We start from the raw sequence: 27,673 nt of genomic DNA, 5'->3' as shown, positions 1-27,673 counted from the left end.
TATATCTTAATATAAATAGTATATTGATACAAAAGAACGTATCCTTGAATTTAAAACCAAAATAATAAAATGAGAGAAATGTAACTAGTGGTTCCAAGAAATTTTATAAAAAATATGATTTTTCTGTATTCAGATTATTTTTTAAAAACCTTTATTCAATTCATGATTGATTGATAACGAGTAATATTTTATTATATAGCTGTCAGTATACTATTGATCAAATATCTATTTTTAATGTATCAAATTATTCGACCGCAATAATAAATTCCCAGCGACTCATATGCCTACTAACTTATTACCTGTGTCAGCAGATTGATTGGCGATATTAAACCTCTTTGGGTCGTATAGCACTGATATAAAATTCATGTCTAAATAAAACACGGTTCTTGTCGGTTGCATGTTTTGTTCTAAGGGCCTGACCGTCATGAAGTATAAAGTACCCTGCTTTAAAACTGGTCCATGGCGATGGCTTTTACATATCCATTGTATTAATCTGTTCTATGGGAATCAGTGATTGCCGAAGTGAGGTAACGTTTTAGACATCGCTATCATAATGTTAGTTAGATTATGTTAGGTTTTCATTCTTGAATTCATAAATTTAGCAAAATCGGCTACGAAAATTGAATTAACGTTCATATTGAATCTAATAAAATTGGAGACCGTATAGTATACGGTCATCTATTTTTCACGGCGAACGGTGCCACGGTGAAATGTTTTACGTATAATTTACATGTAACCAAAAAGCCCTCGATAGACAGAAAACTATGGTAGGGTGCACCCGAGATAATAATAGTGTACTAGGAGAGGTTCTGTTGCAAGTGTGGAAAAACTCAATGTTCGTAACACATATTTTTATGGAAGACATGCCTGCTAAGTTATAATTTCAACGAAAACTTGAAAAAAATGGTGATGCTTTTGGTAACTTCTATAGCGACATCCTGTAGATATTAAAGATGAGGTTTTCGTCGTAGAAATAAAATCGAATCGACTACCATTATTTTATGCAGTATATATTTTATTTAATCAAATATATGTCTATATTAAAAGGGTGTGGTCGGTATATTTTATAAATAAGGGACATCCCCAGAAATATTTGATAAATTATTATGTATGTACTATATTAATTACGGAAATAGGTTTTAATACCACGGAGCTACCGCACTGTAATATTCCATAACACACCATACAGCCACGCGTCAAGATTGAATTAGTTACAAAATCCTGTGTAGACAATAATATTATGTAGCAAATAGTGGAAACAGGATCTACAACCAAAAGTCACCACAAGTCACTAGTAGGTATTATAATATATACCTATATATATATATATATATAATATTACAAAAATATTGTGAACATGTAAAACCAATAATTACTTCTTTTAATGAGAAACATGTTATTTAGAATATTCACACTGTAGAAAGGCGTATCACCATTATTGCAATCACTCATAACTAGGGCCCGAATTTATATGCTAGTTCATGTTTTGTTAGGGTGTATGCACAGCTATTAGAGTTGCACAGAAATCTGTTTTGAAAGACACAGGATCCAATAATAAAATTTTATTTTGCATATTAATTGAGACGTTAGAGCATATTTGAGACATTAGTGCATATTTCATAAATAAATGCATATTTTAGAGCTTTAAATTATTTTACCGAAATATAACTAGATTAGGAAGGTAGATAGTCTAGATGCACTTGCATTTTTAATCTCCGAGCTGTGGATTTATCAAAAAAAACTCGGGCACTAAAGTTTGCCCAATCACCTCAGTGGATGTCGAGAGGTCGTTTTCCGCATATAAACAAAATACTGACAGATACCTATGTGGAAAAATTTAATGCTAGAGCATAATGAAAAAAATATAATATAAATATTGCAATTATTTTTTATACAATTATTTGTACTTGTGAAAAAACCGTTTTGAAAATTGTAATTGATTAAATTTATATCCATTGTTTGTGTTTTTTTGTTCTGCTGTCGTATTAAGTTGAAAATTATTAACTAGTTATTCGATTTCATATCACTAATATTGGGTAAAGTGGGTATTTTTCAAATATATATTTAGTAATATTTCATAACAATTTTTTCCCACAAAAAATGACAATTTTTAACTGCATATTTTATTGATTTTAAATGCATATATGCATGCATATAATTATGTTTTTTGTTGAATATAAATCCGCTCCCTACTCATAACACAGTCCTAGAATAGATAGAGTTGGACTTATATTAAAACATTATATTATAATATCATGGTTATATTATGCGAAATGGTTTTTAGCCCTTTGCCTTTCGCATTAAGTCCATGTTGAGCTGCGAATTCATAAAATGTCATGTAATTTTTTCTAGATGCTCAATTATTCATGACATGTTCATACATTCGCTCAATCACTTAGCTACCGTGGTGAACAGTTGCTACGTAAATTGTCAGGAACATCAATATGTCACATTGTTTATAGTGTATATTATCAGGGTTTTCCATCTGCCGGTCCGCAAATAGTATTGTCGCCCGTTTTAAAATGCATAATATGCCAAAAATTCAAAGGAAATTTTCATTCAAAATATTAAGAGCATACTTCAGTGAAACGGCAAATACTTTTCAACTATATGTGCGATGAAATTTCGGATTCGCTGCCAATTGAAGAGCGAAAGTCGTTGTTTTGTGATGGCGTCGGGGGAATGAATTCTTAAATCGTGTGAAGATAGCTAAAAAACGTTACCTATTTACTTGAAAAAGAAAACATGTCAATGAATATATATTATTATTACTAATAGAACAATAAACATAACATTAAATGGACGCATGTTGAATTTGTATGACAAATTATGTTTTGTTCTGCACGCGTCGTTTGCACAATCTTCGCGTCGCGTAGTCACGATCGTTTTAGACCGTGCCCCAGCTGAAGTATAGCCTTAATATACCAACACTATTATTCTTCTAATGGCACTCTGGTTTTCAGACATAAAATACAAACATTGCCTCAGTTTTCGATATCACTAAAATCACTTAAACTATTGTCCTGATTTTCAACTATATATTCATATCAGAAGACTTTTTCGGTCTCGTCAGTAAGAACAACTAAATGAAGAAATCAAATGGATATTATGTAGCGCTTCGTCTCTCCAAAACAACACTTAAGTCATGGTTATCAACTACTATTCTAGCAAATATGCAGAAGCACATTTTGCAATATCATTAACTGTTTATTTACAGATCGCTTTCCGATTATTTGTCTTAAAAATAGAATTTAAATACTATTTAAGAATGTATTTTTTGTTATTCAAAATTAGACTGGTATAATATATCTTTTATATCTATTAGCTTGAAAACAAGTTTAAACACTAATAAACAAAATAATATATTAATAACATACATAATTTCAAAAACACTTCTGAGAAAATATATTATAACTAATAGAGAAAAGTAAGACACCCCGCAGGAATGGAACCTGCATTTCTCGTGTATCGCTCCCGCGCATATCGACCACTATGCTAAAGAAGCCATAATTAATTGCGACAAATTTTAACTAATGGCTCTGTATATTCACTGAAGCACTTTCTAAATTGAGTTACTATTGGCGATCGGCTTTTGTATTTTAAATCAAAGTAGGTATTACATTAATTACTAACCGACGCGACGTCACGAATCACTCCAAGATATTTTAGTGTTGTAGCTTCCTTGAACTTGCTAATAATTTTTAATTAATTATTTTTTATCAACGAATAATTCATAATAAACTATTTCTTTTATTCAACGAATAATTCACAAGATTTAAGAATGTACCATTCTAATTATTGAACATATGTACATAATTTTGAAAACACTCATGAGAAAATATAGCCAAAAGTTTAAAGTTAAAGTTTGTCGCAATTCAGCATGGCATTTGCAGCATAGTGATAATGTACAGGGGGTGAAACCCAAGAGACGTAGGTTTGATTCCTGTTGGGTGTCTTTCTTTTTTCGAAAAAGATTTTTTCTATTTGCTATATTTTCTCATTGTTTTCAAAATTGTGTATGTTCAATAATTCATAAGATTTAATTTTAATTTTAAATTACTTAACTAAGTATTGTATTAACATGTATTTTCAATAATAATTATAATGTTACATTCTTAAATCTTGTGAATTATTCGTTGAATAAAAAAATAGTTATTAAAATAGTATTAAATATTAATAACAGTTTTTATTTTGCGATTGCGGTTCAGAAATATTTCTCCAATTTTAACCAATCCTCAGGTATAAAAAGGTTGGTTACCACTGGACTGTATATAACAGTTTACGAAATTTCTTAAATATTTAATTATATAATAGTATATTTGAGATTTATCCGATTCGTAGTTCTGTCTCTTAAACTAATTTCACAAAGCGTAGAGGCTCTACGCTTCGCGGAAAATTCAATTATGGCTTTGACTCGTAGGAAAACTGTCTTCTATACAATATTTAATTATTTCCGTATACTCGAATACGTACTATATTATTTTAAAACTTTCTGTAATAGTTGATAATATTTTGTACGGAGAGTCTTTCTGAGAATATTAAATATTTTGAGGGATACCTATTAAATTCGTATTTTCGTCTATTGAATAATGAAGCAACTACAATTTGATGATAAAAATTCCTGGAATTAATTATAATATTAATTGGTTTGTGATTTGCAATTATAAATTAAATTTCTGTGAACAACTTTGAATATTTTAATACTTCTTTAGGATTCCCATGAATTATCTATAAGATAATTTTATTTATCTATATTGTGTTTTTTTCTCTCAAATAAAACTCAGTCAAATTGTAAATTTTATTCTTTAAAAATGCGTTGTTTTTTTATTATTTCCAGCATTTTTTTATTATTATTTTTTTTAGAAAATTTCCTTTATTTGAAATTAATATAAAACATTACAATAAATGAAGAAAAAACAATAATATTATATAATAATTTCAAAAAAAATAAAATAATTGTATTTAAAACTACTACATAATGGTATAAAAATACAAAACGGTATCTTAAAAATATGTTACAGTATAATAACATATAATATATAAAAAACAAAAACTTGATAGCTAATATTAATATTATATTTATGTACTTAGATGATTATATAAAATTTGATTTCAAAGTTATAATCGTTTATAAAAAAGATATATAAAATTTTATACATGCTAGTTTTTGATCAAATAATTTAATAATTATTAGGTACATTAAAACATTAACAAATTTATTTAAATGGTAGAAAATAATACACGATAATAATTAACATCTTTATGAAATTTTGAAAAAATATTAGTCACTGGTCACTGATAATAAAATTATAACATTATATAAAATAATCAGGCGATGTGCATCGCATGTCGGAGACAACATTACCTAGTATTACTACTGATATTTTGAATATAAAATATGACACTTCATCTAATCATATAACAAAGAACATAATTACTTACTAGTATATTAACTTAGTTAATCTAGTATAATCTTGATTATTTTTATCAAACGTAACTTATTTAATGTTTATCACCTAAAATTGAGTTGTGGCCTAAGTGGCGTGAGTATGCACTTGCGCATAACCCACTACAAGCAACGCAGGCACTACTAACTTCACACCGCTTTCAGTGGGCTTTGCGCCCTAGAGGTTACGTTAAGCGATGACGCCACTCGTTTATATTGATCCTATTAAATTAAGATTTTCACTAATCCATTCTTCATAGTCGGTTTCCGGAAATGAACGTATAAACATATATGCGTTTGATATACTTTCCGAGATAATATAAGGCACACATTTCACTACTTTGCCACTGACGTGAGCAGTGCAGTGAACGTCTGGTATTATGTGCATACACGCTACGTAATGTGAGCTTTTTATATTAATTTTTTGACACGAAACATGTTTGTAGGTGTAAAGGGATCTTTATAAATACATCAATCGTGATATGCACTTAGTTTCATTGGTATTCAAAATATATATGAGTCGCTTAGAATCATAACTCACATATTGCAATTTTGTCGTTTTTTAGTTAAATATGCCAAGTGATTCTAAATGAATTAATCTATATACCGAAAAACAGTTGAGTATTAAAAGTCAATTTAAACCATGTGAAAATCGTTGACAAAGTTCATTGTTGGTGTAATATGTCGTATATTTCAAAGAATAGAGTTTTGTCACCAACGCCTTCCTAACCAATCGGGGAGCTCTATTTCTCATAGTATGCTGTATGTCTGCAACGTTAGGTTAGGTTAGGTTAGGTTAGGTTAGGTTAGGTTAGGTTAGGTTTAAAAAAAAGTTATTCGACTCTCTCACTCATTAATATTCTAGGGTGTTCAATACTGTTCTTCTAATTACAAAAAATAGTGCTCTGTTGGTTTTTGGCGATTATCTCAAAACTTGATTTTTGGAATATGTGAGTTATGATTCTAAGCGACTCATATATACTTAACATATTATATTATAATAAATTATTATATCACAATAATAATTGCAGCTTTGTATAAGTATTACAGCCTTTTCTGCTAGCTAGTTGAAAAGTAATAGTTTCAGTTTAAATACTTATCGACATGTCAACAATCGTCTATAATCATTTTGTTTTATCAAACTTTCATACAATAAAAACGTCGGAGTATGGTCTGTGATCAAAGAGGCTAGCAATGAGGTTGAATAATATATGTAATATTCCACATATTTTACTGCATGTCCCCGGATTTCTGCCAGGAAATACTCTCCCAGTCTTTAACTTGCGTTTTAGCATGATGTGCAGTGTTAAAGTTACCTGGAAATAAAAATATATTTAAGTAGGAAAATACCGGTGGCGTGCGGTGACCTTTGCTTGTGAGGATGACATTAAAATTGTGAAATAACAAATACTCCTACCTACTATTCAATACATAATAATAGTATATATTGAAGACTTTGTAACGAAATGAATCATCGTAAATATCGGTAAGTAAAATGGTATTGAGTAGCAGTATATCTGTGATATTCTACATTCGTAGTAATGAACGTGAATAATAATGATTTTATTTGACGCAAATGTCGCAACCGACTCATGAAAAAATCTAAAAAGGGGCCTCTCAAATCAGTATTATGACATCACAAATTGAGTGTAAAATATTACCCAAACTAACGTACAATAAAAACAAAACAATGATTTGGTTGGTCGATGGTGTGCGTGAAGATGGGGAGCCGTACTAAATACCTGGCAGCTGATGAGCGCGTATTCTTACGCATAAAATCCACGAACCGACTCATTGTTTTATTTTTACTGTACGATTATAATTATTTATAAATTATTAAAATGAAATTTCGTCAAAATGTGTAGGTAAAATCGAATAGTTATAAATTGTGATATGCACATCTTTCAGCTGGACTGTTTAGGATAAAAAAATAAGTATACTTAGCCATCTATGCAAAGGTCTTGAAGTTAATTTCTAATATTAAACTATATACCAAATCGATATTTTTATAAAACCTCGACCGAACCCCAAAAGGTTTTTTTTAAAACTAGAACTGAAAATTATTACTGTTTTATAGAATATATTGATTCCATCATTCGATCCGCAGCAACACTACAAGAGATAACTACACACTGCAAAACAAAAACCAAGGAAAATGGCACGATGTTGTACTTGCAGTATGAACTAAGGCTGAAGCGTGACATTAAAAAACGTCAGAAGTGGTTAAGATTATTCAATTTTTTTTAAACTAAATTATTTCTTCAAAATGCAAATATAAGTCGTACATGTTTCATAAAATACATTTTATATGAAATTATCGCTAAACAACTGCTTCAGTTATGGCTCCAAATTATTAAAAAAAAAAACACCAATACGTTAAGTTGACCTAAGTAACGGAAATTGACCCCGTGCACTACAGATCAAGATCACAGTGCAGTAATCTATGCTTCGTGGTAAAAACTACACTCAAAAACTGAATACACTGCAACAATATTATGTATTACAAAGTTAAACAATTATTGTATTATTATCAAATGATTGCTACATTTTAGTAATCAATTAAACCATTTATTTAATAGTTACAACAAAACCGGTTCAAAGATTATCACAGTGTAATTACAATTCAATGATTATTTTGTTACAATTTAAATTCGTCATACAAAATAGGTATGAAATATTTCTTCACTTACGTAAGAAAATATACCGAAATATATCATTATTTTTTTATCCAAATGTAGTATAATGCCGAAGTAACTTTCTAGTATTGGGTGTGGGTTAAATCCAACGTTATTTTATAACTATGCGTTTGATCCGTGTCCGGAAACTTGTACGTATGCAGTACGCCGTATCACACATCTCCGTGAAATGTTTTATCGGAAATATATGGTCGTATATTAAAGACCGTCCAACCTCTTTGGATCGTATAGTACTGACATAAAACTCATGTCTAAATAAAACACAGTTCTTGTCGGTTTACACTTTACAGGAGTACAGCAGCAAAAAAAAATGAAAGTAGCCGACATACTGGATTGTTTGTTAGGTTAGGTTAGCTTTTCATTCTTGAATTTTGCCAAAATCAGCTATGATAATTGAATTAATGTTCATATTGAATATAATAAAATTGGATACCGTATAGTATACGGTCATTTCTTTTCGATAAGAAAGCTCACGGTGAAATGTTTTACGTACGATTTACATATAACCTGTTTGATCGATAGTGAAGAATGGCTAACAACTATTAATTTTTAAATTAATCTGATAATATTACTGCCACTTTGTAGAGGCCCACTGTGTTCCACTTTGTAACGAAAATTATTGATTATTTACTCAGTAGAACTGTTAGAACAATACGCAAAACATAGCTATAACAATTCTTCATTATTAAATAGATTATTGAATTTTTAAAACGATAACTTAGCAAAGTTTTAAAAAAAATAATTGTTTATTGGAATTAAGTTGTGTAAAGTAAACTGAGTTATGTTGAATCAAAACAAAATACTCCTTTTAATTATATAAAGTGTATTATTTACCTCTTCAGAAAAATGTTTCAACAGTATCCACGAAAATACTTGTAAAACTCGAAACAGTTTGAAACGAAATGGCAAAACAGCTGCGAGTGCCTTTTAATTTATATCAAGCACTGTTTACAAATACAAGTATAGAACAAATAATATTAATAAAATTTTAACAAACAACCATTAAAATTCCGATATGTTTAAAAGTCAAGTGCACCATTTCATTGCCTATATAATATATACACTGAAGATAATATGTATACGTAACGTAATAAAAACGAATAAAGTATGATAAAGACTTAAATGTTGTACATATACATTATTATAATCGAATAATATTTTATAATACTATGTAAAAGTGATTCTTTTGATGAGTTTTGAATCCTAAGTAATAATATTATAAACGTTGACAATCATTATTGCACACCGCTCATCTGGAGTATTATACTTAGGAATCACACTTAGGAGCGTAAGTCTCTAAGGTGCATGTCAATATTTAAGATACAAATATCGGCAAATTAGATTGCATCGCCTACAGTATCCATACATAATAATACATTATATTATAGCGGGTAGTAAATCTAGGGAAAAGTGTAGTGGCCCAGAACGAAACCATTTAAAATAAGGCTTCGACACCCCTAACTAAGTCTTGGTAAATTAGCAAGTCTAGATGGTGTATATTATCATGTTAACCCCGATGACTATGCATCGAGCTCTTAGTTTTATATCACATATTGTATTTGTTGATGGTGTAGATGGTTCAAAGAATTAAAAAAATAGTTGACTTGACTAAAGTTATTTACTAGGTTAGCTAAAACCTGTTAGTGTCAATGACTGTCAAAGTTTTTGAATACCAATAAGAGAGTATTAAAAATGTTATAAAGTATTTATATATTATTAAAATGTAATTGCCCTTAAAAATGAGCATTTTATCTAAAATTATAAAGAGCTACTTTAAATTCCCTCCCATAGTTAAATTAAATCAATTTATGTAATGAAGTGTAGTATTGCACTAAAACAATTATACTCCTTTGATATTCATGTTGTTATGCAAATTTATCTGAAATATTATTGTAAAATAAATCTCTACAAAATTAGTGCAGCCTTGCCCAGAAACTTCAACTGATTCTTGATATTTTGTAAGTCATAAGTCAAAACTGACGTTTTATTAAATATTGTACCATTGTACTGAGGCAGTAATGTATTGACATATATTATGACGATGTTATTTAATTTTGTGTCATATATTACAATACTTAAGAAGCATATTTATTTTGATTTTTTTGGTATTGTTTTATAGAGTTTTTTTCAAAATAATATATTATTATGTAGGTATACCCTATTTTTCTTCCAAAGAACATATTCAAAACACCTATATTCAATACCTACATTGAGAATTGTAAATAATATAGACATAGTGAAGTGTCAAATAGAATTATTCGATTCGAGTAAACTATATTATTTTGTCGACGCGTTGTTGTCTCTGTGAAATCGGAGGCGTTTAGCAGTAAGTTTATTTATGAAGACGTATGTAGAATTCTGTATGCTTTGATACTACCAGGTGAGTAAACACATTCTGCGTAAAGTGAATGCAGCGCAGCTATCATACGAGCATACAAAATACCACTGAATCAATTGACATATCGCAGTCGATAAATCATTCAATTGGCATTGTTTCTATACTGAATTGAAATCCAGGGTTTCACCTATCTCAAAAATATATAAATATTCATAGGTTTTCAAAAAAAATATTTATATATACAATTTCTATATAAAATCTTTATTATCTGTTTACATTATGTCACCACTCCCATAAAGCGATTCATCCCATTTGTATGTCGTGCAACAACAACAAAAAAATGTTATTGTATCATATACATTATTAGGCGACAAAAATGTATTCAAATTTTGTCAATCTACCCTAAATTGTATATGTATATGAAAAAAAAAATAAGATAGAGGAAGCTACGTCATTGTTGTGAACGAGAAGAGAGGAGAAACAAGTTATTGATATCATTAATAACAGTCCGAGATAAGAAACAGATTGTGCGAATCTTCAACTTTAGTCATAGTCGACCGATCTGAACATGGGTTTATTATAGCTCAAAACAGCTGACAACGTAAATGATTTAATTTAAGTCAAATTAACAAAAATAATTTTGTTTCAAAACGATTCTAATGGAGTTGTATGACGTAAGTACCAGTTCAATTAATAAATACACTAAATTCACTTATTTAAAAAACTATTTATTACGTATTTAAAATCTGTAAAGAAAGTATATACTATTGATGATTAAATATACCTATTATTCCTCATCTTTCAATTGAGGGGTGTATTTTCAAAGTCAACTTATTCCACTACATGACGAAAATGAGTTATGAATGCCAGAATTTAAAGGATAACAGTTTTAACAATTATTTTTTGTATAGAAGAACCTAATAGCATTCAATCCAATATCCAGCAGTAATCCAAAGTAACTTATTCTAAAATATACGTAGCGTCAACACCATAAACAGTTTTTTGACTTTTTTGCAAAAAAAATGTTGAAGTGGAATAAGTTCACTTTGAAAATACACGCCTCAATTATAATGCCATATAAAAATAATATTATTACATTAACCTATTTCGCGTTAGAGAATTTTTAACCAAATCAGAAAACAGACGTGAGTTTCAGTTTGTCTATAAATTTATGACAAAGCTTAGAAATGCTACGAAATGCAAGTAATATGCCACATAGTTTCTTGCAAGGCATGCTCACTAAAATGCAACTTCAAAAAATACGAGATGCAGAAGATGATGTTGACATAATATGGTTTGACAGTTCTATCGTCTTTTGGAGTGACACCTGTAGCTATTCAATACCCGACAGTATGAAGAAGAAAAAGACAATGCCAAAATATTGTTAATAGAGAAGACTTTAATGTAAAGAATTGTATGTATATGTATATGCATAAATGTAATGAAAATACGTTTGATATAAGGTTCTGCTACATATGGGAACATGTTTACTGTTGTACCCGGCAAATATATTATTTATTTATACGGGGATTTGTAAAATATAACAATAAGTCAAGGTAAACAATATTTTTTTAACGACTCTATGCTATTGAAAACACCAAGGAGAAGCATTTATCGAGAAGTGGATCGAGAATGACTGAGATGATGATGATGGAAACTAATATTGTTAAAATATTTTTAAAAAAAAATTGTGGCATCCCTGATGACAGGGCACGTGATAAAAGGAGGTGGTGTATAGATGGCGGCCATAGGCCTCTATAACATTCCGACTGAGATGGCGCTCCTGCTTTTGACAGCCGCGTTTTTGGCCACCCAGGTTAGTACAAAAATAATATGCCCTTAATAGTCACCATTTATGTATCACGTCAAAGGGGTGGTCAAAATACATTCACCTACGCCACCTACTGTATTTTTCAATTACGTCCAAACGGGTTGGATGTAGATAATTTTTAGCTACCCTTATGATTATTATCTCGAAAATTACCTTACTCATAGATATGTTTGTATATACCGATGAATTTAGTCAAAAAATGAGCTTTATATTTTATTATCGCAATAAGGGTAGGTGCCTAATATAAATTTGCATTCATGTCTTAACAAAATTATTGTCATATTCTGGTTATATTGCCATTCATGTTCGCCTGTATATGTGATAGAAAAATGAATATTACCTACATTGTAATAAGGGTGCTTATTCTAAATTCACGTATTTTGCTAACGTGTTCACGTTAGTATTTAAAATTTCTAAACGATTATCCTGTATATTATGTCAGTGCTTATATTATTTACTATTTGATATAATTATAAATTGGAATGATTATTTACCATTACAATGATTATCAAAATGGTAATATTTACGTATCTTCAAATTTTACCATCTATTTGAGTGTGAAAGGTATTTTTTTGATTTCTTAATATATTTGAGATCTTGCTTGTGCATTGAAGACAAATTTACTGTTCAACGCATCCGTTCAACGCCACCCGTTCAACGTACATATTATTTAGAATTAGAAAAGTAGAATGACTACGTCATATAGTGTATTTTCTTGAGAGAATTGTGAAGCGAGTTATTAAAGGTGTTCATAATATTATATTCTCATGGTAACATCTCAAGCGGTTTGACTCGATATATCTTACACATTACATCTTACATGTGCCTATCTTTCTTTTTCCCATATACATTTGATAGTTAAATATATTAAATTAAGTAGATACTGTTAATCACCACACCCATTATGGCAGAATAATTTTTTAACTATACCTAACAATAACCATTTTCCTTTTTGTTTTTCTATGACACGACGTCAACGCAAATGAGTACGCAGTTGTATCTATTATCAAATTATGGCATATATAGAGGGTTTACTCTATATACGCACTGCGTGCATATACATACATTGCGTAGAACGCACAAATAAAATTCTTTAAATTATCGCGTACTACATAAAATAATATGTTTATGAGCTTTTTGCTACGATTGATTGATGGATTTATCAGTGAAGATTCTTTTAAAACAAAATGTATAAACACTAAATGAAGCCTTTTAAGTATAATGATTAATTTGTATACGATTAATTTGTAGCATATTCATATTATGTTTGGTGTGAGATTTATTTAACAAACCTAAAGTGAGATGAAAATTGCTTAAAGAAGTATTAGTAGCCTATTTTTTATATATTGGCCATCATTATTTAGATTAACAGTCACGGAAAATAATAATATGTACGTGATAGTAGCCATTTTCATTTTATCAATAAACAGAGAATATTAATTGACCCATAGCTACCAATTTGACCACACTAAAAACGTAACTGAAGGATCGCAATCAAGGTATAAACACAAAATACTATTAATCTGATAGGCTCTCTGTGTATTAGTCTATGCTATGGAGTTTTACACAGACATATTATAACCATTCGTTTTAAATGTCAAATCTTTTCATAACGTGTTTTCTCAATGTAATTTTATTTTATTTAGTCTCACTGGATTTGAACCCGCTCGTTGTCAATTATACGCTTAGTAATCTCCATTATGCAATCTAAATCTCAAAGTTTCAAAGTTTATGTCTTACAAAACTTTTATCCATCTAATTTTCTTTCATATTACGAAAATGATTTTCCAATAAATGACTCATATTACGGTGGAATTTTTCGGCATCCGTAACTTAACTGAGTATGAGTAACTGAGTCACTTTATTCCAGAAACGATGACTAATACATCTACAGATAATAAGGAATACCCAAAAAGCCCGTTGCGTGCAATGTTACCATATTAATCACTTTAATGGTATCAACCGTCTATAATTTTTGGTCGAAAGATAACTTAAGAAACTTAAGTTAACGAAAGATAACGAAAGATAAACACTACATAATATTGTAGGTATCAAATTAATCCATATATTTTAATAATGATCAATTACGATGCCGTCCTGTCAAAAAATAGTTTTAACGTCGTCACGGAATAACTTTTATGCTAAAAACACATTACCATCACGTCACGTGAGCTCATGTGATTATAACTATCAGCACGTTCAATAATAAAAACTGACGACCTAAAAAAGCAGCGTGTCCTTTGCCTGTCATTTATTTTGTAGTGTCATTCCAAAACACGTGACTCAACCTATATATTACGTAGTTCGTTTTTTACATATTTTAATTTAACTTCACTAATCATTTAACAATATAACAACCCTACCATTGCTGTAATGTTACTTTAGTCGACGTAACCTCTTTGATTCCAAATATTTCAGTAAATATGCACTTCGTCATCTTCAAATTTTACGTATTACTAAAATCATCAATATTACATAATGTACTAATTAAAATGGTTTCAATCATTTTCAAAATCGATGGTATTATCCACTAAATACATATAATTCTGTTTCACTCATAACCGTCCTACCTGTAGACTGTAAGATTGTATGGGAATAGTCGTATGATTTTAATTAAATTTGTATAGACTTTTGATTGTTTTATTGATAAAGCAAACAGCAAATAATGACGATGAAACCTTATTATTATTAGACTTGCGTATATTTCCAAAATAAGCATTTCCCTAATACTCACTGTAATGTTGTCAATCTCGTATGATAACCAACGGTGACATCACTGGAACGGACGGATTTTTTTAGAATCGTAAAGGAAAGGTTAAATAGGATTCTTTATTTAAAAAAAAAAATACAGACATTTAGTCGTTAGTGATGTAATGGGAAAGGAAACGTCCTCATCCATGATGATGATGTAGTTAGATTTTGTTAATAATTATTTTAGATTTAAAATGTATCTTAATCCTGGTTTAACTAATTATGTAATTTAATTATATATCTGTCGTTTATATTATGATAATAATAATATTATGTATTTACGTAGAACTATTTAACTTTCTGATTTATTATGTTTTATGAAAACTCGTTTCCTAAAAATCGTCATTACAAAATAAATTAGATTGACAATTTAAAAAAGTATATTTAATAAATTAATTAAATTATGTCGGTCTCCCCATTACAGATTTGCAGATGTAGCTAAGCGAATCCTTACCTACGTTGCTCTAAGCGCATAGCAAACTGTCCAAACGAAAGTGCAATAAATAAAAGCGTTGCGCAAACCAAACTTGTATGCACACATGGTGTTTATTTATTCTGCAGCAATTTATTGTAAAAGAAAAAGCATGCAGAGAGAAGTTTGCGCAACGACTGAAGTTTGCACACCTGTTGAAACAGTAGCACTTGCTAAAATAAATAATCGAAAAAATATTCCATTGTCGTTGTGTGGAGTAGATTGTTATTTTTGTTTGTTTTCTTTGTTTTACCTTGTAACCAACTGAAAATGAAAACGTTCCAATTACGAACTGATTACGTTGTATACCTGTTAAAATCTCCATTGTAACAAAATTGGACTTTTAAGGGAGATGAAAAAAACCGCGTTATAAACACAAAGTGAAGATATAATTGATTTTAATTTTTTGTAAGTAGGTCAAATAATAAAAGGTCTACTGGAACAACGTAACCTTCAATATTGGCAGATGTATTTTTTTATTTTATCAAAACCTTGCAGAAATATAATATTATGATGCTTGATGTTTTAGGCGGCGTCGGCCTATAACGTCGTGAGTCCCTGGTTCGAATCCTTGGTCATGCAAATACACATATTATTTTTCAATTTGTGCATGGGTCAGAGTATGGACCTAATAGGTTGAGCAAGTGCTTGAAATCCATTTTTCGTAAAAACAAAATCTGTTAAAACAAACCTCCACTCTGGAGACCCATAATATGATCTCATTAGGATCGGGCATGATAGGAAGAAGAAATACCCGGGCGCCAAAATTCAGAGGGCAGCATACGTCAGAAAAAAAACATGATATTATTGAAAATATATGTTATTCAATTAAATAAAATGAACTTTATAATAAAAAAAGATCGCAATTTTTTTGTCTCGATGTGCTTGATTGTGCTCAATATAATGTCTTTCAATTTAAAACGCTTTACAATTTATAAGTCATTTTTTGTTATTCATTTATTTTGATGACAATAAGAGAATTGTTTGAACTTTTCTTTCACTTCTGTCATATTTCCATTATTTTTAATTTATTCTTGGAGGAGGAGCGACAATTGTGGGCTTTATCGTGGGTGTCGGCTACTCTTGACGTTTCCTTGGATCGAAAAAGCTTTATATGATATAATAATATGTTTTCTATGTAATAATGCATATACCAAACCACTCAGTAATAATGAAAACTGTAATACCTAACGGGTGTGGAGAAACAGGCAACCAATCTTGAGTGTGGAAGAATATAGTATAAAATTAAACACGTGTTAAGAATACAGTTGTATTTCGTTCTGACAACTGCCTTCGTTTTATGCACTGACGCTCTTTCAATATTGGTGTATTTTAAGGTAGCAACGCACAGTATTTCACGTCTATAATGTATGGTTCATTTTCATAGGACATTCACATAATTATTCAAAACGATGCATCACAACGTAGTGTATTAGGAATTCTATTTATTAATCTGTTGTGTGTACCAAACTAAGATATGTAATTTTTGTTTATAATTAATATAATTTTTTGTCTTTGTTTCAGGGAATCGTATCAGCAAATATTCAACCGTAAAGTATATAATTATATTATCATTGTTCAATTTTAAATTATGCATTGTATAAAAATTGAACAGGCAATTTTATAATCAATACATTCGTCATAATAATTAATTTCCAAAGTTTAATTTTCTTTTTCCCTAAAAATATATATTGTAATGACAATAAGGATTGTGTTTATAAATTCTGTTATTATTATGTGGTACAGTGAAACCCCGACTCTACTGTTTTCAAGGGATCCTAAAAACGATAAATGCGGGATATATATATTTTTTTGAAAACTCGTTTTTCTTCTGGATTTTTTTCGACGTCTTGAATTATTTTCAGTTTCTCAGCTAGAGTTCTAGTTTTCTTCATTTGGGGGCATTTTAGTTGCGACTTATAAAAAATCGTGATATGAGATGCGAGGCAAGCCTGAGCGCCGATCGACCTGTGCAAACAAAGCGACGCGACTGAACGGTGTGTATGTATACAAAAGCTAAATGAAAAATATTCAACAAAAAAGATCAATCGGGATAATATTTGTGACGGGACCATAATATTTAGACGATAGATCGAGGAAAACGGTAATCAGGGAACGGTTAATGCGGGATTAATTAACATTGTTCTTATGGGTGTTTGGCGGGACTTTTCGGGGTTCCACTGTAGTTACTTATGACTACGATTCATTAAAATCTAGAAATATGTGTCGATTACAGCGCATTAATCAAGGCAACCTGGGGCCTTGTAGAAGATGGAGAAATTGCACCCTACTCTCTCCTGCTGAGAGACGAGTTGATTACCGAAGCTGGTAATCCAAGCACGGCTCTGTATGCCCTGGGAGCCACCGTTACCGCCGTCGGTGAGCTCGCCTGGCCAAGACCCGCATCTGGATGTGGACATTCTAAAGTAATACTATTCATTCACCTTTTAACGATAAAAGTTTTCAGACGAAACATAATTTAGTATGCCTGCTATAAAGTCAAGTTAACAAAATATTCTACCACCATTCAAACATTTTATCTCTATTATATTATAATGGGGTTTTTAATTGGTATTATGACCATACCGAAACTCAATAAATGTGAAATATATTTTTATTTTCTAGAAAAATAGATGACATATTTCAAGTTAAATAAGGAATTATTTTTAGAATGAGTCTGTATTAAGTACCATTATGTTCCTCCATGTATTTCGTTATTTCTCAGTAACCAAATTACACCCACGATGGCTGCGCAGCTTAAGCGTTGGACTATAAAGCCGTGGGTCCCAGGTTCGAATCCTGGGTCTGGCAAGTACACATATTGTTTTTCAATTTGTGTGTGTCAGGGTACGGACCCAATAGGTTGAGCAAGTGGCTGACATCGATTTCTCGTAAAAAACAAAATCTGTCAATACAAACCTCCACTTTGTGGAGACCCATATGAACCTATCAGGATCGGACATGGTTGAAAAAAAAATTGATAATAATATGTTGTGGAGTAGACAGTGTTCTCGTACTATTTAGTCGTTTACTATTTTATAAGCCTCGGCGGCTCTCATAGGCCAGTGCGTAAGGTGCTGGCTTTTCACCCAGGGGCCCCGAGTTTGAGCTCGGTGAGGTCACAATATATTTAAAAGCCTGTATGTTTGTGATTGCTTCTCTTGTATTGTGCTTAATAGCCTGTTGTAGTGTTAAAAAGAATATATATGAGGTTTTTGAAGTCAATTACATGTTGATGTTTTCTGTACAGAGCTCCGAGAGAGCATCGCTCCGTTTATTGTATTGGGCAGTTGTTAATGACATGCCATACTGTTTGACACCATCTTCCTTCAGTTTGAATCTGCTCTTGGTGCTCCGCGGCTAGTTAGTATTTATGTTAGTTCGTGTAATGTTTCTATGTTGTTTTCAAATTAATTAGTGTACCTGTTATAAGTGTTTTAGACAAGTATTGGTGATTTAACATATTAAATTATTTTATTTATCCACAGCTTATTAATGCGTGCGTTGGTCTTAATCATGGGACAACCAGTCATGGACAACTGAGTGACGCTATCGACAGTTACGCAGTCGTCCTCAGTCAGGCCGTCGACAACCTTCGAATCCTCGGACTCTGCTGCATCATTCCTGCTCCTTGGGTAAGGAAATCGTCCTAATGATGATATTAAATACTAACTTCAGAAGTAGACTTCAGATATCATAATATTTTAATAGTATTATAGTTTTGTTTAGACGAGCTTAATGAATTAAAAAATGAACCAACAATATGTGTAATAATATGTATTCTTAATCCAACGAAAACAAATAAGTATGTATGAAAAAGTGTGCATAATTTTGTCGTATCGTCGAAAATATACCAAAATTATTATGGTTTGGTTTGGGCAGGGTTTCATTGATTTTTAAAAACTTACCAACACCATCTGTAAATTGCAGTCTTAGTTCAATAAAAGCAAATTCGTATGACCAACAAAGTTTAATGTGCAATATTCATGGCCGATTTTAACAGCCTAACTCCATCCTTTGCTACTGCATAATATATCACTATAGAATAGAATAGACAGCGGAGCAAGACAAAGGGAGCCCCGACGCCATCTTGCTTTCAAATTACATTTCAAGAACTTGACTTGTCCGCAAATCAATATGATCTTCCTTCAGCTCATCACCAACTCAAATTTTCGGAAAATTATAGAAATAATAGATTCACAATTATTTAGAAACAATAGGTTTTTTTTTTGATTTTACCGAGGCTTTGACTGCGACTCGCTGTGATATCGCCTCTTCTCTTCTAGAAGGGGATCCGTCGATCTGGTCCTCACTCCTATTCTGTTAAGTAACTTTACAATTTTGCCTAGCTCTTCCGTCTTACCCACCACCAGGACACCCTTCAATTCGTCGACATTCTCATAGATATCCGCAATTCGCAGCTGTACTCTGTGAAGTTCATATTTAGGGCATTGTTGCACAATGTTCTCTAAAACATGACATTCATCGCAGAGTTGCGATTCGCTTCTTCCCATGAGGACATCACATTTTTTGCCCATTGTGTGCTCTGTTCTTAGCCTCAGTATTAACTTAAGCTCATTCCTCGTTAAAGAAGACTCTACAAACCAGGGCACCAAATAATAGGTTATAATATATTTTCTCAGAAGTGTTTTCAAAATTATGTAAGTATATGAATTTTTGATAAAAAAAACTGTTATAGGTAAGTATTTATTATAAAATGGTAACACCGATATCTTAACTTAATTATATTTTTATAGCCAACACTAGAAAATTCCTGCCACGACTATGGACGTATCTACAGCTTCGAAGACAGTTGGGACTTAGCCAAGGGAGCTGGTCATAACGCCAGGTGTATCGCTCGTCGTCTATATACTTCTTTTGAAGCCAGACTAAACAATGTTGGAGCTGCGGCCACTAGTGCTGCCACTGCCGGAGCAAGAGGAATCCTCCAACAAATTCAGTCAGAGCTCGTTGATGTGAGTAGTATTAATTATTAAATATGTCCCGTTTAATATTACTGTCATACTGTCACATCAGTGTACGTCACAATAGGCTAATATAATGTAATATTCGATTATTCGATTCAATCTGTATTACATACAAACACAATTTTAAATATTAAGTTCTTACAGATTTTTTCTGCAAAGAAATAAAGTATCAATAACTTACACTCCCACTCAGTCCATCCTTTTTCTACGATTTTTTTTTTGCAAGTTTTATGTTACTGGGGTTTTTATCAATATTTTCTCATCCTTGTTTCTTGACAATACTTATACACATCCTGGTATGAAAAGGTCATATCAAGTATCAACCTAAGTTCTGACTAGGGATTCCAATCCCGGGATCCCGGGATCCCGAGCTATTTTCGTTACCTATGAATCCCGGGATTGATAAACATAATCCCGAAACTTTCGGGATTGATTTTTTTATCAATTTTTATGGAAAATAAAATAAAAACGAAAATATAACAGAAAAAATACTTAAAATAACAAATAACTGCATTAGAAATTAACTGAATTTGAATGAAGTTTGATTTATTACCCATGTTTAAATTGCCAATTCATTTTATTTTTTCACGTAAATTAATAAAAATGAGAAATATTGGTAACAAACAATGCTTCGCACTTTTAACAAAGTAAAATTCCACCATGATCTCATATGTTTTATGGCATTTTCATATTCGGCTGACTAATTGAAGCGGAAAGGCCATACACCATGATTTGCTTTACTATTTTAAATCTTTCTAACCCATTCATTAAGTCTTTACTATCAGAAACCGCAATGTCATATACTTAATATATGTAAACACTAAACACAATATTGATTTTACGAAAATTTATAAATGAAAATCATTTAGATTTGACATAGTTTAACATAAATTGAAAATTCCACATAATATGTGCGATGCAGGTAACATCCGTAAAATGAATTTGAGAAATAGAATAAATAAATCAAGAAACCTTTAGTTAGAGTTAGACGTTTCAGCCATTTACACCTAAGCTGTCTTCTGTTTATAGAAAGTAAACCATTTCGCACCACCAGAAAATGCTATTTCTTTTCGTAAATAAATAAAACTGTTTTACTTTCACATTTTTATTTATATTACAATATTATTTACTCCATTAAACCTATGTATTTTCAAGATTGAACGTACACAATATTAACAATAAATGTCTTAAATAGTATATAATATTATACTAGATTTTTTTGACAGATTTTATCAATGTTATTTGTATATAATATAAAAATTTTGAATCAACTATGGAAAAAAATGCCAATCCCGGGACCAGTTCCGGGATTGTGAAATTATAACCCCGGGATCAAAATTTAGGCTCGGGATTGGATTCCCTAGTGTTATGCCCCTTGATAATACAGATATTTTTATACGTTTATATTTATCTTCATTTTAGTACTTGGAGGTAGTCGCGAAACCAACGTCTGGTACATGGAACTGCTCATTGAAAAAGAAGGAGATGAAAACTATGGCCGGATCCTTGAAGTCAGCAATCTGGGATGCTGCGGCTGTCACTAAGGATGATCTTTCTTAAGCACGAGCACCACAATCATCAAACTGCCAAAACTCAAAATAAACAAATTTTCTACAAAGTACTAACTTTTATCAAAGGCCTGAATTAATTAACAAAACAAGGGGAATTTTAATCTTACACTATTTAATTGCAGGAATTACACTCTGTATATTTTGAATTACCACATTTTTTATTCAATAATGTTTTTTTACCCTGATCATATTTTGGCTTGTATAATTTGGTCGAATTGTTGACATTATTTATAACATAATTATTATTATACAGATTGTTTAATAAAAAAATGTTAAAATCTGGATTTTCCCTCAAAAGTTTCTTTTCTTAATTTATCTAATTACCTATTGTCGAACAAGAACTTCTTGTCCACGTGTTAAAACTGTGAACTAACAAGCCTTTCCTTTTTTAAAGATTTATTAATAACCATGTTCTTGCTTTTTCGTACAAAGTGGTTGTTAGTAATTCTGAACAATCACAAACACCCAGGCTTTGAGAAAAACACATAAATATTGTGTCGTCACCGGGAATCGAACCCAGAACTCTCGGGCGGAAGGCTAGCGCCTTACCCATTGCACCACGAGAGCCGCAAGCCTCTCCTTTGCAGTTAATTGCACTTCCGTTTCAAAAAATGAGGAACACTCCTAAATTTATCATTACATTTTACGCTTCCGTGGTGTACGGATCTATCAATTTACGTAATTTGATGCTTTTTATATTAAAAATATATTATATAAAACGATCAGGAGTGATATTCAAATTATTATTAGTAAATTTTTGGTTTATTGCGTAGAAGAAAGTGACTTATCAGCTCTGGGGCGTTCTTTATTTGAATACAAAGGACTCCTATATTATATCAAGCGCGACACCGGTGTCCCGTCTGAAACGGGCCTAATAAATAACGTACGAGTGGCTCCCCTAGTGACGAAATTGAAGAGTCAAATCAATAATGTCGTTTACTCGTTTCGGTTAAGTTTGACAGCTGAGATATTTGTGTTCTCACAATAGTAGGAAGAGGTGTTTTGAGTTTTGAAGCTTGACTTTTAAAGGGACCCTATCTAAACCTAAAAATCTATCTGCGTGCGCAAACTTACCCAGATGCAATAATCCACACTGATTGTTGAGAGCAGTCGTCGACTCTAAAGTAGAAATTGAACCAAAAGATTCAGCTACCGACACAATCAAGTGGACACTTAACGCTGGACAAGTACCTAACTGGTATCTGACCGTATTAACTTGCATTTTAGTATTGTTTCATATATTATTATAGTCTTACAATACACCCTCCACCACCCCGCCGTGTCACGGCCGCCTTACACAGCGTAAATATTGTAAATACCAACCAACCTTCATTGTGTACCTAAACGTCAAACTTGCATCCTGATTCTTGTCAAAAACAATGATAGAACACGTCGCGAGCAGACGTCCCTACCTGCGCTCCGATACCTGCCTAGAACTTCAGCCGAGACCAATTTAACAAACAAGCCGACCAAGAAGCTACCTACCTTCACCGCCGCAAGTGACCAGTCGACCTACTCGCAAACATCACCCGCCGACCAAGCAAGAAATTACCTACTTGCTACCTACAGCACAAGCGACCAGACAATCAAGAAATATACCTACTCGCTACCTACAGCGATAGTATATAGACGACCGACTTCACTTCACTATGGAGAAAATAAACAAAGAAATCAATAACTTGTTTATTCGCAAACCGACCAGACTTAGAGACCTTCTGACGCTCCACTTCCTACTCTTGACTGCGTATCAAGAAGAGGCCGAAGCAGTTACCTACACCGACACACCCGCCCGATCTCACTCCTGGAGGTCAAACAACGCCACGATCAAATCTCACACTTGGACCAACAGGAGCCGTCAACTGCATCACAGATCACCAACCCGCATCACCAGTCGATCATCTCACTCGCCGATGAAGGAAGCAGACCCCGTCACCTATTCAACACAGGAAAAAGACCGGATTTCCGTAGTCATCAGGGGCTTCTCGATCGGCGTGAACACAGAGGACATCACTAATGATCTCCTGCGTAGAGGCTTCCCGATCGTCAACGTCCAGAGAATGACCCGGGGCAGGAGCCAGCATCCGATGCCTCTTGTCCTGGTCAAACTCTTCGACAATGACAGAGGGAGGCTCATACACACTCTGCAATACGCTTTACACCGCAGAATCAAAGTCGAAACCCCGAGGAGGACCAGAGACACACACCTCAGCACTACTTGCAATTCGATGACAACTCGCAGCACGATGTCAACTACACAAACGCAGACAGATCTCAACGCAGACATACCCATACTTCATATGGAGGCCTTTACGGAAATGGACCTCACCATTTCGTCGCTATAGGATTTGTTTTCCGAATAGACCAAATGTTAATTTTACAGGAGACGAAAAACAAATTTCATTATCGAATATTTTAATATCAGTAGATGTATCAATCATTCTTTCTATACTGTATGATTGCAACATTATCTAAGAATAGATTCCAAGATACTGGTATAAATCATTAAATGCACAGAAAATGCGTTTTATTTACAAGTACTCACTGTGCATATTCGGGAAATTTTTAGCACTCTCTCAGAATAATGGATATTCGGGACAAAACATGGACGTTCGGGATTTAAGACCGTAGCGTATTGCTGCACGGCCCACAGATTACTGAGTGGTCAAAAAGTACGCGCCTCAAATGTTATATTTATTTTCACGATAATTGTTAATAATTACCTCTACTATTTAAATACCTAATGATCGTAATTACCCAAGTTCTATGTAATAATAACATGCGGCAATCCCTTTTTCGATTTTTTTTCGGATTAAGTAATAAAATAGTTTTTAAGTAATTAACTATTTTTTTATTGAACGAATAATTCACAAGATTTAAGAATGTACCATTCTAATAATTGAACATACTTACATATTTTTTTTAAATCACTTCTGAGAAAATATATTATAAGGTATCTACTACTTCAATTACTAACCGACGTCACCAATATTTTATGATGGTACTTACTCGTACTTGCTAACAATTTTACACTAATATTTTTTCCAAAAAAAAAAAATCTTTTATATATATCTGTATATTATTATATCTATATATTTCTATAATTGACAATTAAACTTATTACGAACCACCAAATAAATATTATATATTTACTATTGTAAGGAATAACAACACAAAATAATAGCATGTATAAATTAATTACCATTGGCTGCTAATATTAGGTAGGTACCAATATCCTAAGTATATAATATCCACCAAATAAATAGTTACTAACATACATATTAAATTAAATTAACTATCAGCGCATTCAAAAATAAATAATAGCATCGCCTTTATTTTCATAGAAATATCTAGATTAAAAGTAAAATAAAGACAAACAATGTTTGATTAATAATAATTTGAAATAATAATTATTTTTTACGTCATAGTAGTTGCCGGGTCATACTGTAGAATTCATATAACCGTTGGGATTTTGTGTCATTTATCTAAACAAAATGTAGTTATTTAGGTTAAAATACTCACTTCCACAACTCTACTGTAAGTTTAGGGCGAAATGGTGATGTATCAGCTATGAATGATCTCTTCAAATTTGATGAATTCACTATTAAAACAATAGTAACGTTAAAAACAATATCAATAAGACGAAATTTGAAAGAAGTCTCCGGACGCCGAAAAATATGAAAGTGGGCGTGATTGTTTTAGAGCTAGACAGCGTGAATGTGGGAGCGAGATGCACGGCGTGAGCGCGGTTTGATTGGCTAAAGTCATATTCGGGAAATAAACACTCAGCCAGAGATATATTTCGACCGAAATTAACTTGGATATTCAGGTACTAATAGTTGGACATTCGGGAGAACACCACGGAGTAATTGTAACTTAACATGGCGTATTCGGGTTTTTTAAAAAAAATATCTCTGTTCCTAGATAAAAACATATTGTTTTTATAAATGATTTCGGTAGAGTTCGATAAAAGAAATTGAACTGCATTAAAATGTCGATTTCGACAAAAACGGATATTCGGAAACAAATCCTATAGCGACGATTTCCCACGCTGCTCTCCCTCATACACCGACCAGACCGCACAGTACTGATGAGTCTCATGAAGTGGAAGCAGTCATCAGCCCGACAGACGAAGAGAGACCCAAGACCGCGGAAATCAAAATTGCAGTCACCCCGGTAACTGCAACAACCGAAACACCGGAAACGAAAACAGAGACACCGGAAATCATCACAGAATCGCCGGAAATCAAAACAGAAATATCCAGAGACACCCCGGACATTCCGGATGCTGACCTCAGCAGCGACGGCGACGAGAGTATGTTCACTCCAACGGGCTCTCCCTACATGTCGCCGTCCAGAAGTACCAAAATATCCCCAGAAACAAACGACAACACTGAAGCAAACGACATCCCGGAACCTGACCCCGACACAAGATACGCAGGCGTAACAAAACTGTTAATGGCTCAACTCAACATCTCAGAGACCAACACCATTGCTAAACAATACCTTGAAGGTATACTCAAAGCATTCAACAACCGGACCGACAAAAGCGTCAGCTACAGCCCGCCAGCAACAGCCTCAGAAATGTACGAACAAATGGGCATCGATGAAAAACATTTCTCAAATCCAAAGGCGAAGCGAATCATATCAGACCTCCAAAAAAGAATACTCAAATACCAAGCCGAACTGGAATATAACCAAACAAACCCAGACCAAGATAGCCAACTAGAACCACTAGAACCCAAACAAGACGACAGCCAGCTAGTACCTGATCAAGAAAACACCCCACAAGAGGGGTGAAGAAAAGGAAACCCAGAAGAAAGACGCACCATCGCCGACGTTAAGAAGAATGAAGATCGCCGATACAACGGATTACGTCGCGAAGCAAAGAAGAGGATGCGGTGGCCGAACGAAGAGTGCGCCAGGCTATTACTACTTATTAATTTTGAAAAATAATTCGCAAATTTTCAAAATCGTTATTATTTTCACCACAATACTTGAACTTGAAGACAGCAGCTTCTCCCGGTCCTCATCAAGAACCGGGAACCTCACATTGCCACAGAATGGATTCGAAGTACAACACCTTAACTTGGAGGCTGCAGCATCTACCGGCCCTCATCAAGGACCGGGCAATTCACATCACCACGTAGAATCAAGCGAAACCTTCACCCAGAGATCAAGATTAGAGACGAAGGGGATAATGCTAAACGTATGTGAGCCCCAAAATCACAGAAGGAAGATCAAAAGTCAAGCCACATGCGGCTAATTGTAAAATATTAAAAGTTATTTGAATGTTTTTAACTTAAACAGTTGTTACTGGACTTCATTTAGATAGGAATTCATACTATTAAAATACTGGAACTTGTTTATTGTCTGATATTCAATTTAGTTATCTTGTGAATTTAGTATTTAATAGTTTTATATCAATTTCGGACGAGCACTACATATCCCGAACGACTGTTCGATTGATAGATCGCTGATAGATTGAGCGTAACTTATTAGCTCATTGCATAATGTCGCTATCATGGCCCCCACATCCTGAAATGGGCCCCCAGGCTAGAATCTTTGGCAGGCGTCCCTACC

General features: G+C 32.5%; 1 protein-coding gene across 1 annotated transcript; it reads left to right on the top strand.

Moving 5' to 3' along the window:
* The first annotated feature begins 12,227 nt into the window (after positions 1–12,227).
* LOC147077747 (fibroin light chain-like) lies at positions 12,228–22,390 on the top strand. Its single transcript, XM_085960656.1, has 6 exons — positions 12,228–12,296; positions 17,059–17,084; positions 17,771–17,960; positions 19,023–19,169; positions 20,292–20,510; positions 21,945–22,390. Exons 1-6 carry the CDS (start codon positions 12,255–12,257, stop codon positions 22,080–22,082), a joined length of 762 nt encoding a protein of 253 aa, XP_085816782.1. The 5' UTR covers positions 12,228–12,254; the 3' UTR covers positions 22,083–22,390.
* Positions 22,391–27,673: the final 5,283 nt, after the last annotated feature.

This window comes from Rhyacophila brunnea, unplaced genomic scaffold (genome assembly GCF_057557595.1).
Source record: "Rhyacophila brunnea isolate RB1 unplaced genomic scaffold, BYU_Rbru_1.0 scaffold_12, whole genome shotgun sequence".
NCBI classification, from domain to species: Eukaryota; Metazoa; Arthropoda; class Insecta; order Trichoptera; family Rhyacophilidae; genus Rhyacophila; species Rhyacophila brunnea.
Note: the sequence above shows the minus strand (reverse complement) of the source record. Positions and strands in the feature narration are given on the sequence as shown.